Source organism: Balaenoptera physalus (genome assembly GCF_965194825.1).
Source record: "Balaenoptera physalus genome assembly, chromosome: 8".
In the NCBI taxonomy this organism is placed as follows: Eukaryota; Metazoa; Chordata; class Mammalia; order Artiodactyla; family Balaenopteridae; genus Balaenoptera; species Balaenoptera physalus.
The window spans coordinates 48,836,553-48,851,706 of NC_138887.1; the positions used below are offsets into that span (position 1 = coordinate 48,836,553).

At 42.4% G+C, this 15,154-nt stretch overlaps 1 protein-coding gene across 10 annotated transcripts in view; it reads left to right on the forward strand.

Moving 5' to 3' along the window:
* The window catches only part of RAPGEF5 (Rap guanine nucleotide exchange factor 5), a 224,964-nt gene that overhangs the window by 49,966 nt on the left and 159,844 nt on the right, over nt 1-15,154 (forward strand). For all 10 annotated transcript variants that reach the window (XR_014266740.1, XR_014266741.1, XR_014266742.1 and 7 more), the window contains one exon: nt 12,713-12,779. Coding sequence is in view for 7 of the 10 variants with exons in the window: in XM_082472678.1 (XP_082328804.1) it covers nt 12,713-12,779 (67 nt within the window). In the remaining 3 variants the exon portion in view is untranslated. The remainder of the gene's footprint in view (nt 1-12,712; nt 12,780-15,154) is intronic.

Sequence of the window (15,154 nt, forward strand, 5' to 3'; positions counted from 1 at the left end):
TTGCGGCAAGCGGGGGCCACTCTTCATCGCGGTGCGCGGGCCTCTCACTATCGCGGCCTCTCTTGTTGCGGAGCACAGGCTCCAGACGCGCAGGCTCAGCAGTTGTGGCTCACGGGCCCAGTTGCTCCGCGGCATGTGGGATCTTCCCAGACCAGGGCTCGAACCCGTATCCCCTGCATTGGCAGGCAGATTCTCAACCACTGCGCCACCAGGGAACCCCTGGCAGCTTTTCTTAACCATTTCCCATCCTGTAGTCGGACGTGTGCGCAGTCCCAGGGGGTGTACCCAGATTAACGGGGTATGAGGGTGTCTGAAGTAAACTCGCAAGCAGTCCTCATGGTTTATCTCCTTTCTCTCCCACCGAGGAAGCAGTTTGGAATGCCAGTGAGATGACCTTTTTACAGGGAATCCCTGAGTCTACTGTAGGTTCTAAAGGTGAAGCTATTTAAAAAATTTGGTTCCTAATATTCCAGATTACTTGCAGGCTTTTGTCACACTGATCACTGTATACAGTGTCATGCCTCTGGGGTTGATAATCACTATAGCATGCCTTATCAGCACATTCTTTTTCTCTTGGTGTGAACTTGTACATTTGGGGTGGTAATTCCTGTGGGAAAATTGGCATTGGGGAGCTATAGACCTGTTTATCCCATATTATAAGTACAAACTATAAAAAGATAAAATTACTGAACCCACTGCAAGTCTCTTCTGGAGCAAAAATATATATGTGTGTGTGTGTGTGTGTGTGTGTGTGTGTATTTGTTTATTTATTTTCTCTATACTAGAGTTATAAGCAAACTTCTAAGCTCTGATATAATGTTTTGGGCCAAATTTTTGAAAGCTAAAATTTAGGTTATCCAGACTTGGAGTAAACTGTGGTCAGAGAAAAGATGTCTAGGGACATTGTCCTCTTCCAGTTGGGCTGTCACAGCCCTTCCTAAGGTTCAACACATACGATCCCATCATAACTTCTGCTCTAATCTGGTGATCTCCATTCATTCTAGCCCATACCCGTTTATTCCCTCATGCCCTTGTGAAGTTTTCCTCTTTCCTTGTCACGTTCTACCCACCCCTCAAGGGGGAGTCCAAGTCCTACCTTGACCACAGAACTTCTGTGATACATGCAGTCTATGGACAGCCCTAACTTTTAGTAACTTACTGCTCTTGCTGTTTGTTTCAAATTTTTTTCCCACTCTTCTATGTCATTCTTAGTCCTACGGTATTCATTCCACTGTATTATTCATTCATTTTTAACCTATTCTACCGAAATGCCCTCTAAAATCCTCTTGACTGATTAACTTACATTTTCCGTTCACAAGCTGAAAACCCGGTCCTGTGGTTCTTTTAATAACCTTTTTGATATTTGAAGGCCATGAAGTTTGCCTGTGCAGTTCTACATTGGGGTCATTCTAATTTGCTGTCTTCTCTCTAAATCCCTTTAAAATTATATGAGAAAACTACTTCATGTCTCTATGTAAACACTGTTCTGTAAAGATTCATTTTTAAAAAGAAAAAAGAAACATAGATTTTTTTTCCCATTTAAAATAAAATGTTTAAAGCAGAAAGGGAAATGGAGCTAATGCAGGTTTCTAGGCTAATGTGAAGAAACAAAATTTCTATGCTATACAAAATAACTTTTCTATCCAAACTGAATAGATAATTTGAAAGAAGTGAGTGCATTGGTTGTCAAGGGTACTGTCTCTAGGGGAAGAAAGAACAATCGTGGTGTCTTATTCAAACTGAAAGGCAAATCAAATCATCCAGAATGTCCTTTTTCCTAACTCTTTTTTATTGGGGTGGGGCGGTTAGGAACGCTGAAGTAACAGTGTAGGGAAAGGCAGCCTAATAATTCCTCCAGGACGAGTAAGACACGCTTCTGTCTAACACTGACTTGGAGAATTCAGGCTGTGCGGGAGCTTGGCTATTTTAATTTTAATTCAACTGCCTGTATTACAGCCCTCCTGGCTTGCCCAGGGGTGGGGGTGGTGGTGCTCTGAATAACTGAGTCTGTGAACCTTGTTACATAAAACTATATTCTACCAATTAGAGGGCAGTTAACGCTTATGCTGCTGTTAAAAGAGTCATAGCAGATTGCTAAAATGTAACTTATGCTGCAATCAGGCAGGTAAAGAAAAATGTAACTTCTTCATTTTTCTCTAAACGTTGTGTTGTCCACACGAGCCTCTGTCCTGCTGGACAGCCAGAAAGAAGGAAAAGAGAAGCCCCATAATTTTAGCCTAATCCAGTAAAATGACTCTAATAAGGAAATTTAAAAGGTTTCCTTGTTAGCTGTTGAGCATATTTTGGTAAAAAGGTTCAGTCTGCGCCCTCTCCTTGCTCCCCAGCAAGACAGCCCCTGGGGATATGGTGAGTGGTGTGGGCCCTTGACCCTAGCAGACCAGGCTTGCCTGTCAGGTTGGCCCTTTCCCATTCGCACTGATCTTACCAAGTGAGCCCTGAAGTGTGACTGGGGTGCGCTGTTACTGGGGAGCCTAGTGTCAGTTGGGTCTGTGTCTCTCGGCTTGATCAGTGCCCGGTGGTCCTGGCTGATGCGTCCTCCTGGAACGTCAGCATCAGCTGACATTCTGATGCTCCTGAGGTCTGGCTGCGGCTTCCACAGACATCCCGTTCAATCACCTGACCTCTGCTGAAGCAGCTCCCTCTCGTTGCATCCCACCCTGACCTTCCCCGACTCTAACCTATGTGTTAAACACACACACACACACACATGCACAAAACGCAAAAAACCAAAAAACCCACACGTGTTCGTTGCTACTGTTAATGAGCAGAGTACTTAATTGGATGGTGTGGCTCACTTACCATTCCTCACTAACCAACTCTAGGAAAAGCTCAGCCCAGAGGATTCAGATGAATTTGTTAACATTCATGACTCCATGCTGTAGGTAGAGAAGCAGAAGGGCACTTGAGGTAGATGGTACAGTGTGTAGGGCAGGAAGTTAGGAAGATGAGTGGCATGTTGAGAGGGTACAAGGCAGCTTGATGTGGCCGGAGCAGTGGGTCACAACCGATGGGGGGGGGGGCAAGGCTCAGATTGATTGCAGGGGTCTGCACATCTATAGGGAAGCTAAGCATTGTCTTTGTATTGAATAGAAAGAATGACTTAACTGTATATAGATGCTGCCGAAATAAGTAAAATACAATTTATTTGAATTCACGGTAATGTTTTTGTCATATAATTGCTCAACAGGTACAGAGTTTATGGGTCTGTGATCTATTTCTATGTTAAAGGGGTCCCCCACTTAAAAATGGGGAACAAATGGCTTGGTCACTTGGCCTAAGCTGCCCTGGCAGTGACAATAATACAAAAAATAGCAGTAATAGTTAGCACTTACATGTACTTACCACATGCAAAGCACTACTCTGAGCATTTTACATATGACTCATTTAATGCTCACAGCAGTAGTGTGGAGTTGTGATGCGGAAACTGAGGCAAGACAGGCTGTGTAACTTGCCAAGAGGGCAGAGGCCTCTGTACTTGGTGGCAGGCAGCAACATGAACCGAAGGCGGAAGGTGAACTTGGAAGTGATCTTCATGGCACTGGTTCTCAACCATGATACTTTAAAAAATAAACAGATATAACCTGAGATCTACTGAATCAGGACTGGAATAGAGAGATGAGACATGGATATCGGTACTTTTTGTAAAGTTCTAAATGTGAGGCTAATGCATACCAAGGTTGAAATCTAGTGTTCTATAAAGTTAGCCTGACAGAAAACTCCGTTAAGTGATAGGAAATGTGAAAGTTAATTAAATCAGAGTCTCAAAATACTACGTAAAGAAGCCAGATTAATTTTTTCAGAACATAAAGATTTTATTGAGCGTGGTACCTATTGCCACTTGGCTGACACTTCTGAAATTCTGTAAATTTAGCTTCATGAGCATTTATATCTGGAAGGGATTTCCTAGATAATTGAATTTGCTCCTCTTAATTTTCAGGTAAGGAAAAGGGTCTACTCTCTACTGAGTAACTTACCTAGCAGCATTTACTGACGATCAGGTTTGTGTAAAGTGCTGTGCTTAGCCCTGTAAGAGATGTGACCATATGTAAGTCATGTAAGGCCTTTTATGAGGCCAGCTGTATTATGACAAAGTTCAGAAAAAGAAAATGAATGTAAACACAAAAGTCTTATCAAATATTACTGAATTGGATCTGGCAATATATAAAAATGATAATACATCATAAAATGATATTTATTCCAGAAATACAAGGATGATTCAACATCTAAAAATCAATCAATGTAATTCACCAGATTCAGTCCAAAAAAGAAAAACTATACGAGAAACTCCATAGGTGCAGAAAAATCATTTGAAAACAACTCAACATCCATTCATGATATAAATTCTCAGAAAAGTAGGACTATAAGGGAATTTCTTCAATCTGATAAAACCTTACATAAAACTTGCAGCTTACATCATACTTAATAGCAAAAGACTGAATGTTTTTCCACTAAGATTGGGAACTAAGGCTAATACATTGCCTCTTATAACACTTCTTTTCAATACTAGCCAGTGCAAGTAAGGCAAGAAAAAGAAAGAAAGTGTATGCAGATTAGAAGGAAAAAAATAAACCCATCTCTCTTTGCAGATGACATAATTATATACATAGGAAAATCCCAAGGCATCTACAAAAAACCTACTAGGCCTGATAAGTGGGTTTAGCAAGATCACAGGCTACAAGGTCAATATAAAAAAATGTATTTCTCTGTACTGGCACAAAAAAGTACTATGAAATACTTAGGTATAATCCAAGAAAATGTGCAAAAGTTGTATGTCAGACACTTCATAAGCCTGATTTAAAAAATCAAATTGAAGTAAGTAGAGGATCTATCCATGTGCATGGATTGGAAGATTCAACATTGCTAAGATGTTAATTCTCCCCATATTGACCTGTCTTTTCAGTGGCAGTCATCTCCTGATCTGTTGGCCTCACCACACATGCATAATAATAAAACCTACGTTTGGAAACATTAACCTCTAAACAGGGAGTGTCCTGGAGCTCAGTCTTCAGACATCTTTTTCTCTTCTCACTCTGGATGTACCCTCACCCAGTCATGTATTTAATATCAGCTCCACAGTGATGACTCCCAAAATTCAGGTTCCTGCCTTCTCTTAGGACCTTGTATACAATAATAGTACCACCACCAACTACCCTGTCACCTCTGCTCCCTTTATTCTCCTTATCCTGCCTAACTTGTCCTTTTCTACCTGACATGTATAAGCAACATGAGAAATCCATTGGCATCCTTAATTTCTGAAATGGTTTTGGATTAACAGCCTCTAACTGGGGAGATCAACTTCAAGTTTGTCATTCCTATGTCCCAAACCTACACTTTGTATTCCTCACTTTTCCTAATTAGGTTCTCATTTTATGACTCTTGGAGAGGAGGAAAGACTGGATGAGTAAACAAACATTTTTTGAGTATTTCTCAAAAAACTTTTCATGATGGAACTTGGCATAAGTTTTGTATTAGAATCATAGGTGAAGAAAATTTTCATTTATCACTTTAAATTGTTTGTATAAAAAATGCTGTGAAACCAGCTTGTCTTAGTCTTTGTTATTACTCATCACCCCCTCTCCCAAGGAAACACTAAGTCCTCCAAAATTTCCATTGTTTACAGACCAGACTTATTCCAGGTGTGGGAACAGACAGCTTATCTTTATGAGAGTACATCAATTTAGGAACAGTACAGGAATTTTAACAACAATTGAACTTTTAGGCCTGCTTGTGCCAGCATTCGAAATGTAGCTGTTTAATTAAATATTAAGCATTAGTTCTCAAATCTTCAATATAAAATGTGAAAGGGATACTAGTAATAACTAATTTTATTCAATTTTAGATGAATGTGTCCCTGTATACCCTGGACCTTAATAAAACCTGTCACATTCACAATTTACTACTGTTTGGTAAATTTCCTCTATAAGCATAACTGATAGCCTGATGCTATGAAAAATTATCTTCTCTTGAGAAGGTTGAACAGGTGTTTGCATTCATGATGTCAATGATCTCAAAAAAATCCAACTCTCATTCTTCTACCATCCCACTTTTTCTTTTTGTAATAGGAATTTGCTTTGTTAAGCAAAATAGACCTGTCCGGTTATAGATATTATGGGAAGATATAGGTGGGACAGTACTTGAGTGTCAGGTATGACACCTTCTTATCCTCTTGCGGTCAGTAGGTGTTGGTTTCAGTAGAGATTGACTATGGGTCCCTTGAGGAACATTCTCTTTTGTGGCAATGATTTCTTAGGGAAAAAATTTTTTAAAATCTGGCCCAGGAAATAATTCTGAAAGAGAAAATCCCTAATACTTTTCCTTGCCTGACATTCAGCAAGTGTGGAATGGACTCTGGGTTGTCCAAGAAGAACGTGGATTCTGGCATTGTCTGCTGACTTATCATCACTTCTTCCCAGCATGGTGGAGGAAGAGTCCCTCCTTCTGTTCCAGACTCATTCTTCTGCCTGGGCTATGGGTCCTACTCCTCCTTGGACACTTCCCATGCCTGCTTTCTCAGTACCTCACTCTCTGTTGGCTGTTCTCTTTTCTCAAACAAATGGTTCTCTCAATCGTAAGAGGAAGAAACCAAACCTACCTTTGATTTTATATCTTCTTCTAGGTACTTCTCCTTCCATCTTGTTCACTTTGCAGCCAAAGTTCATGACCTTCAGCATAAAACCAAAACTCTTTAGCAGCAATAGACAGGCCCTGACTGTTCTGTCCTTGGCTTTATCTCTTGCCGTTTCCCACTTCCCCTGTGCTGGTCATCCTGCTGAGTTCCAGGGCCACTCCTTTTCCATCAGAACCTCACCTTGGATATTACTTCTCCCAAGACACCCCTGAATCACAGATCAGGCTAAGCGACTCTCACTTTTGTTGGCAGAGTATCTTAAAGATGGATTTTGCTAAGCCTACTAAGTATTATGTGCTTTTTTTTTTTTTCGTATATGTGTGTGCTGTGCATCTCCTGTTTGTCTTGGGATCATGTTTGAAAGATTCCTGTAGAGCTTGTCTTGGTTCTGGTTTATTCCGTGCCCTAGAATTTCACCAGCCTTTAGCAGGGGTAGTCTGAGGTTCACGCTAAAAATTGTGTTTTCCTCAGGTCCCTCCAGACCAAGCAGGGCGGGGCAGGGCAGCGTCAGCCTGGCTCAGGGTGGGAGGTGGTGGACAGGCCTGCCCCAAATTCCCCAGGAACATCCTCTTCCTGATTTGGAGACACGTGTGCTCCCCACCTTCATGAAGTCTCAGTCTAGAATATCTCTGTTTAAGGCGAAGGTTGATGTATGGGGTGTATGTAGGAAACACTCAGAAACAAATGACAGCCCCAGGGATGGCAGTGATCGCAACTTACATGAAAATTGATTGTTTGTGACCTCTGTCATGTGCAACATGCCTGGGCCTGGGATCGTGCTGGCTCACGTGTGCCTGGAAGGTCATGTGTGACACCTCGACTGGCTTAGCACATGCCAGTTATGCATGGTCTACACCTCTTGAACCACTAGACTCCAGATGTTTGTCTATTTTATGGCTGTTGGATGCATTTAACACATTTTCCTGCAGGAACCATGTTATGTGTGGAGTGGTAGCTCTTGGCAACTCAGTGAATATGCCATTCAATATTGAGACGTAGATGTAGATAGATAGAACTTGTGCATTTTTAAAGTTACATCAATATACAAATGCAAAAGGATATTACTTAGATAATATTTCTGTAAGAAATGCTTCCAGCTTTCCATCCTGAAATCCCAGGAAACCTCTTCCACTGTTGAAAAGGAAGTAGGATTTTCCAATTACAAGATGATACTAGTTGCTTTTGAAGCTTGAGGCACAAATATTGTGGTCAAAACCTGATTAAAGAGTGTGGGTTCTATCTCTCATATAGAAGATTTATGGTAAGCTTTATTTTGAAAAACGTCATTGGAATAATCTCAAACTCATTACATAATTCTCATGAAGGAATTTTTGCTAAGAGAATTTTGGGAACCCCTGCAGGAATACCAGCTAAACCCAAGTTTCTAGAAATTATACTGGACCTGACTGATATAAAATGAACTCTACCGCCCAGATAATGGCTCTTATGTGCTGCTTCCTAAGGCTTTTTATTGAAAATCAACCCCATGTGACTGTTTAGCCCTCTCAGAGCTGAGAGTTTGTGTTAGGAGACCTTTTGTGGTGGAGAATTTCCTGCTTCTTTTCTGATGCAGTATGAATTGTGTAAATGATTGTCAAACAGCTGGCCAGGTTGGAAACTGTCACTAAGACTGTACTAATTATTTCTTAGGGGAAGAGGAGGAAGTGGGGGTGACCATTGGTTGCTGTTATTTTATTTAAGATATTTTCAGAGTTACCAGCTCTTTAGAGTTTGATATAAGAAAGTCATTCATGTTGGATTTCAGAGACAAGGAGGTCACTGAGAGGAGGGACTGCTGCAGGGAGCTGGGAGGACGATGGAAGAGCTGAGGGAAATGGCTCGAGTATAAGCAGGGTCCTTCAGTTGAACTGACTGCAGAGAACAAGCTAATGTCTTGCGCAGTGGTCGTCCGGGGATGGTGGCTGATAGCAGAGCATTCTCTGAAGTTTAAGGTCCTCAGTTAATTTATTCAATGAAGATTTATTGAATGCTTCCTATGGACTGTGTTGTGTTCTAAGTGTTGGGGATGGAACCAGGAACAAAACGGACAGAAATCTCTACTCCCATGGAGCCTATAGTCTAGGAGGGGAGAGGACAGGCAATTTCATAAACAAACAGATTTATGTTGGTTAATGGTGGAAAACTTTATGCAGATAAATAAAGTAGGAAATGAGCGATAGAGATACGGGTCAGGAAAGGCCTCTTCAAGAGGTTGACAGAGACTTGAAGAATGTGAGGGAAGAAGCAGTGTGCAATGTGAGGGAAGTGCTCTAGGATAAGGGGACCGTCAGGGCAAGGCCCAAGACAGAAGCATTAAGGCAAAGCAAGAGTGACTGGAATGGAGTAGAGAAGTGAGAGATGTCAGCCACTGTAGAGGCTTTGGCTTTATACTGAGAAACATAGGGAGTCAGTTGAGGATTTTGAGCAGAGGGGGGACCTGATCTAACTTACATGTGAACAAGACCACTCTGGCTCCTGGGTCGAGGTAAGAGATCCTGTGGCTGGAGCAACAGAGGTTGGAGTAGAGGTGGTGAGAAATGGTCAAAAGGGAGATCTCCCTTGAAGGCAGAGCTGATAGGATTTGGGGATGGATACAGCATAGACTGTAAGGCAGGGGGCAGGCTGTGGGGCTCAGGGATTACTTCCAACTGGAAGGACAGAGTTGCTGGTAGTTAAGCGGGGAAAGGCTGTAGGGAGGGCAGGGGTTTGTTTTGGTTTTGGTGGGGGTAGAGTAGAACGATAATGTGTCCTGTTTGATGGTTAGGGGGACAAGGGCAGAGGACCAGAGGCTTTTGCCATTCCTGTGTCCTCACAGTGGCACCCTTAGATATTGCAGACCTCGTGCACTTACAAAGACTAGGCATTAGGATTCGACACACTAGGATTCACAGCACTAGGGTCCGGCATTTGCCTTGGAGGGTTACGGGATCAGGCTTGGGCTGTTGGCAAGCAGAGACCTTGAGAAGCAGCCGTGAGAATTCACAAAGGGGGCACCCGTTGTGCCAGAGCTTCCTGCTGGCACAGACCCTCAAGGATGGGTCTTCCTTCCTGGGACCACTTCCTTTTTTCTTCTCTTTCTTATGTCTACTTGTCACTGCCATTGGCGGCTGAGTCCAGCCAGGGTTTCTCTGTCCCCTTCTCTAACCACAGTCTGTCTTCATCTCTTCTTCACTGAGCAGCACAGCCCCCTTTGGTAACAATGGGGCAAATATGCAAATACAGTCCTCCCTTGGTGTCCGTGGGGGATTGGTTCCAGGACCCCCATGGATACCAAAATCCACAGATGCTCGAGTCACTTATGTAAAATGGTGTACTACGTATTATAGCTGATTCTTTCCTTTATTCTCCCTTGCCCCATCCGTTTCATTACCTGTTTTGATCTGACATGTGAGGACTTTGTCTTCACTGAGTTGCACTGATGTGTATTTATATCATAAAATAATCAGAATTTATCTCATTTTGTAAAAATACATTTACTGGGGAAAGAGAGTCTGGTACTTCTGGGCCTTTTGGCATTAAGCTGGGGAGGGGCCACAGTGGTGAGGAGGGAAGGGGAGTGAGGGAGCATCCCCTTCTCTCTTCCTTCCCCCCTTTCAAGCTCTCCCACTGTTTGCCAGTCCCCCTCAGTCCTGCTCCCACATCCCTCCTCTACGCCAGGTGCCATGCAGGTACCTGCTGGTGCAGGGCAAACCTGGGACTCCCTAGCAGAAAGGAAGAGGCTTTCTGAATTCTTGAGCAGGCAGTGGGAGAATCCCTGAAGGTGTGAGTCTGGAGAAAAGCAGGACCAGATCTGGGTTTTAGAAGGAGAATCCTGGCATCTCTAGGAGATGGGGTACAGGAGGAGAGGCAGAGACGAGTTGGTTAGAAGGTGGTTAAAATAAGTTGTGGAGGTGGGGGCCTATCAGCGCGGCTCGTGGGGAGGAAAGTAGGAGAGCAGAGCAGAGGCGGATCTGGTGACTGGAAAGCGGGGGAGTGCCAGAGGCGGGGAAGGGCCGCAGGGTGACATAAAGCTGAGTGGTGAGAGGCGCTGGCAGAACCGGTGAGGGCAGGAGGCAAGAGGATGTCAGTGGAAGTTATGTCGAGTTTGAGGAGCCTGTGAGATTCCCATGTGGGTGAAAACGTTCTGGAATGGCCACTTAGAACCACACTGAAGTTAGATGGAAACACAGGGTGAGCTCAGGGAAGATTCAGGGGCTAGAGAAGGACTTGGGAGTTCTGGGTATAAATTATGGTGATTGAGGGGATAAAAATGGGAGACGGGCTGTGGGACAGCTCTCGGGAGACCATCACTCTGTCTCTCTTACACGTATTTCCTTTAGAAACGTTTCTGCCAAGGCATGTTTTGTGCTGGAAGCGTGATGAAAGATAGTTTTGCTTGAACAGAGACAAATTATTTGTCACTGAGCTAGCAACAGCTTGGCCATTACTCATCAAATAGCCACGATCAGTGACGTACACAAGAGCTTCCCTTGGAGTTTTGAGTTCCTTTCAGCAGTTTGTTGAAAACACATTCATGACAGAATCTGTGCTAATGCAAAATACGTCATGCACGTTAACTCATCCTTCAGGTGCTGCTGGGGGCTGAGAGGCATGAGAGGGCATGACCAGCTTGTGCTTCAGCACAGACAGACGGGACGTTGAAGCCCGTGTTTGGTGCTCTTGTGTCTAATGCTCTTGGCTCCTAATTTCCTCTCAGATCTGTTTGTCACCTCAGCATAATCTTATAAACCTAGTTTGGTGGCTCATGTTACAAAGGGTTGCAAATCTCTTCTCAGTGTAACTTCGTGTGTATGGAAACCTTGTGAGTAGATCATTTTAATAATAAAGCTCATTGTTTGAAATGTTCATTATCAAGGTCATGTTTCAGATGCTTTGCTGCACCAAGAATGAAATTATTTGACAACATGCCCACTGTTTCATATCTAGAACATGCAATTCTTGTAAAGGCGGTAGTTTGTAATTCATTGCTCTGACTTGAAGGGTGGGATTTTTTTTTTCTTTTGAGAGGGTTTAATAACATTTACAGAAACAGGAAGCCAGTGCCAGAATTGATACGACTGGCTTTTCTTTTCTTAAAGAGCATCTTCCTAGCTGTCTTAAGAGCCAGGAGAAGCCCTCGTGCCCCGTGAGGCTTGCGCTCCAGCTGGCCCACTGCAGTTCCCGAGACTGAAATCAATCACTGAGCTGCCAGTGCCATACCGCCGCTCTGCAAGGCAATTACCACCAATCCCCCCCCAGTCCACAGGTGTTGAAAGGAATTGCTTGTGGAAATAGATCTGGGAGACAATTACATATATTCAGTTGGCATTAGTCAATGTTTTTTTCCTTTGACCAAGTCAGGAAAAAAATGTAATTTTATAAGATTTGTCTGAAGTAGATAATTTTTTATGTTAGCATGTACATTCGTGTGGTGAAAATTTTTCATGAATTACATTAGAAAGATGATTTTTCTAAACACACTGATCTTATACTGTGTATTATGTTGTATGTCTCCTTAGTTATTTAACACATGCATAATTTTCTTCTCAACTGGGCTGTGGTCTCGTAAAAAAGACCAAAGTGCTTCTGCTATTGTATTGAACATAATTCCTATCACAGTATTAGGCTTATAATAGACCATTTCATAATAAATCTGTTTGGGCTGAAACTCAGATGTAGTGGAAAATTCATGTTTCATATTTTTGGAATCTGGATTTCATTTAGACTGAGCGGGAATGTCAGTACTTTACGTTACATTCACCGTCCACTTGTGCTCTGTGCATGCCCGTGTTTGTAAATCTGGTGTGTCAGGGTTATTCTGTGCTATCATTTGGAGAGCAGTACGCAGCCCTCAGGATTTAACTGATGTATGGGAAAGACGTTCTTGCTAATTGATTTCGAAGGAACAGTTGGGCTGCAACAGAGCTGTGTTCCTATGGCATTATTGTCACCGTGTTACTCGCATGGGCACTTTCACCAATGTATTAAGCAATAATGCTATTATTTACCATGTATTCCCCATCACTTGGTGAATAAATTTGAACAACCAAAGCTGAAGAGTAATTTATTCTTTGTTTTTCAAAGATCTCATCAGAAAATTGAAGACTCAGAAGAGAGCAGCGATGAAATTCTTTGCCGTCTAACGTCTGCGGTAAGGCCATGTGATTTCCCTGCCCAGGGGTGCAGAAATAATGAGGGGTCTTTGGAAGGTGGCAGTCTGGGTAGTGGTGTAGAGAGACACTTGCCCTGTGGCTGCTCATCACTGTGGGAGGCCCAAGTCAAGGCAGAAGGAGTCAATGGCATTAACTTGTTCTACTCTGATGCAGCCTCTCCTGCAGGATCATAGATGCTCTTGGTGGAAAGTTCCTGGAACCTTAGTGGAGGATTTTTTTTTTTTTTTTTTTTTAATACAGTATGACTTAACCTAGGGCAAGTTGTGACCTGCTGCACAAAGGAGAAAAGACTGTATGTTTCATTAGGAAAAAAAAGATCACCTCAACCAACAAAAGATCAAGTCCTCAGTTTTTAAATGTAGTAGATTGCAACATTTTCATTATGTCTTTTAAAGCCATTAATTAGAGTCGGTAGTTGACTTGTTGGTTGAAGGAAAGCTTATCCCCTTCTTCCTAGAAAAAGGTGGCCATGGCCTCTAATCATGGAGCTCCGGTTTTTGACAGGCTCCAGCAATCCTGTCTCACAAAATCTTTATCCATTGGCTGGGCTTTCTGGAAACTTTTCTAGCCTTCCCAAAGATTCTTGAATTCTTCTTTAACTGCATTCTTTAAGCAATGCTTGCTGAAAGTCATGCTGGCTTGGGTTATATATGTGGAATGAAACTGATCTTACACAGTTGGTACACCGAGTCTTGGCATCTGGGCATAGCTTGAAAGTTAAAAGCTGTCTTTCCTACTCTTCTGGAATGTAGCTTAGAAAAGTAACTTTTGGCTAAATACAGTGCTCAGTGGTATAAAACTTCACATGAAATGAAATCTTGACAACGTGTTATGAAAAAATATTTAACATGACCTTTGCAGTTTAAAACATTGACCAAAGAGGAGTGCCTGTTATGTGCAAAATTGTTAACAGCCATCTGTTTAAAAAAAACCACTCACTACAGACCAAATACTATGTTAAACATTGTGTGTGTGTGTGTGTGTGTGTGTACATATACACATACACACACACATTACACTTCACAACAGCCCTGTGAAATAAGTGGCGTTATCTCTGTTTTACAGACATGAAAGCTTCTAGAGGTTAGGTAACTTGCCCAAAGTCACCCATCTAGAAAGGAACAAAGCCAGGATCTAAACGTAGAATTTTCTGCTTCCTAATCATGTTCTCTTAACTACTACACCTCATTTTTTGTTAACGTAATACAGTTATTAGGTAAGTTTCAGAAGCAGCAGACAGGTACGATGTGGTTCCTACAGCTGTACCAGGAAGATAGGCACATTAAAAAGTTAACCTATAAAACAGCTGGCAATTGAGCATCAAAAATCTTGGTGTATAGGTAGTAAGTCCAAGAACCGTAGCAGAGAGCTTCATTGAAGAGATGGGACTTGAACCATCATTGAAGGCAATCAGGATGTGAACAGGTGACAAAGGATGTGTACTCTAGCTGTAGGATTTATTGTGTGCAGGCAGAGGAATGGGAAAATACAGTGGGAAAATAGTAGACCCCTCTGGTTACAGAGGAAGCACCTAATAGAGAAAAGTGAAAGACTTTTTGAACAACAGATTAACATGATGAAGCAGACATTTAAGAAACAAGAAGATGAGTTGGAGACGGGGAGACTGGTTGAGAGGCTGATGAAAACCTATTATAGTTTCTGGAGGTTTTTGGGGGGAACCAAAAGAAAAATGAGTTCAAAAAGGAGCATAAAGAAGTTTTTAAAACTCAGTAGGACAGGTACATGTAGAGGAGGAGTCAGATCACCGAAGTTCTGAACTTGAATGGAAAAGCGATAATACTCTTAGGAAGCTGAGTAAAATGCGTGGAAGGAGAGATGACATCATTTTGGACACACTGAGTTTGAGGACACAAGGATGTAAAAATATTCGGGAAATACCTGGAGACGTGAATCTGGAACTCAGAAAGGTCAGGGCTAGAGCTATGGGAACCAGTCCAGGTTGTCGATTGAAGAGCATAGTGGAAGATGGCATCTTGGGCAGCACCCATGATAAGAGGGCAGTAGGGAGATGAGAGGACGGTGAGAGGTGGAAATACTGAATGGTTTATACCATGAAAGTCAAATTCAAGAAAGCCTCTAAAAAGGAGGGTGGTCAGCAAAGTGTCAGCTATGTATCTGGTTGAGGTAATCTTACTAGAAAAAATCTCCAAGCTAAAAGACTGAGTAAACTGAGGTAAGGTGCTAGAGTAGGAATGAGAATAAAGGGCAGAGGAGAAAAATTCACGTCTTAATTGATGGCTGATCGGCCTGGAATAGTGAAACTGTCTTTGAACTGAGAACGTGGACCTTGATTCTTAGTTCTTCCAACACTATGACCTTGGCCAAATTGAGT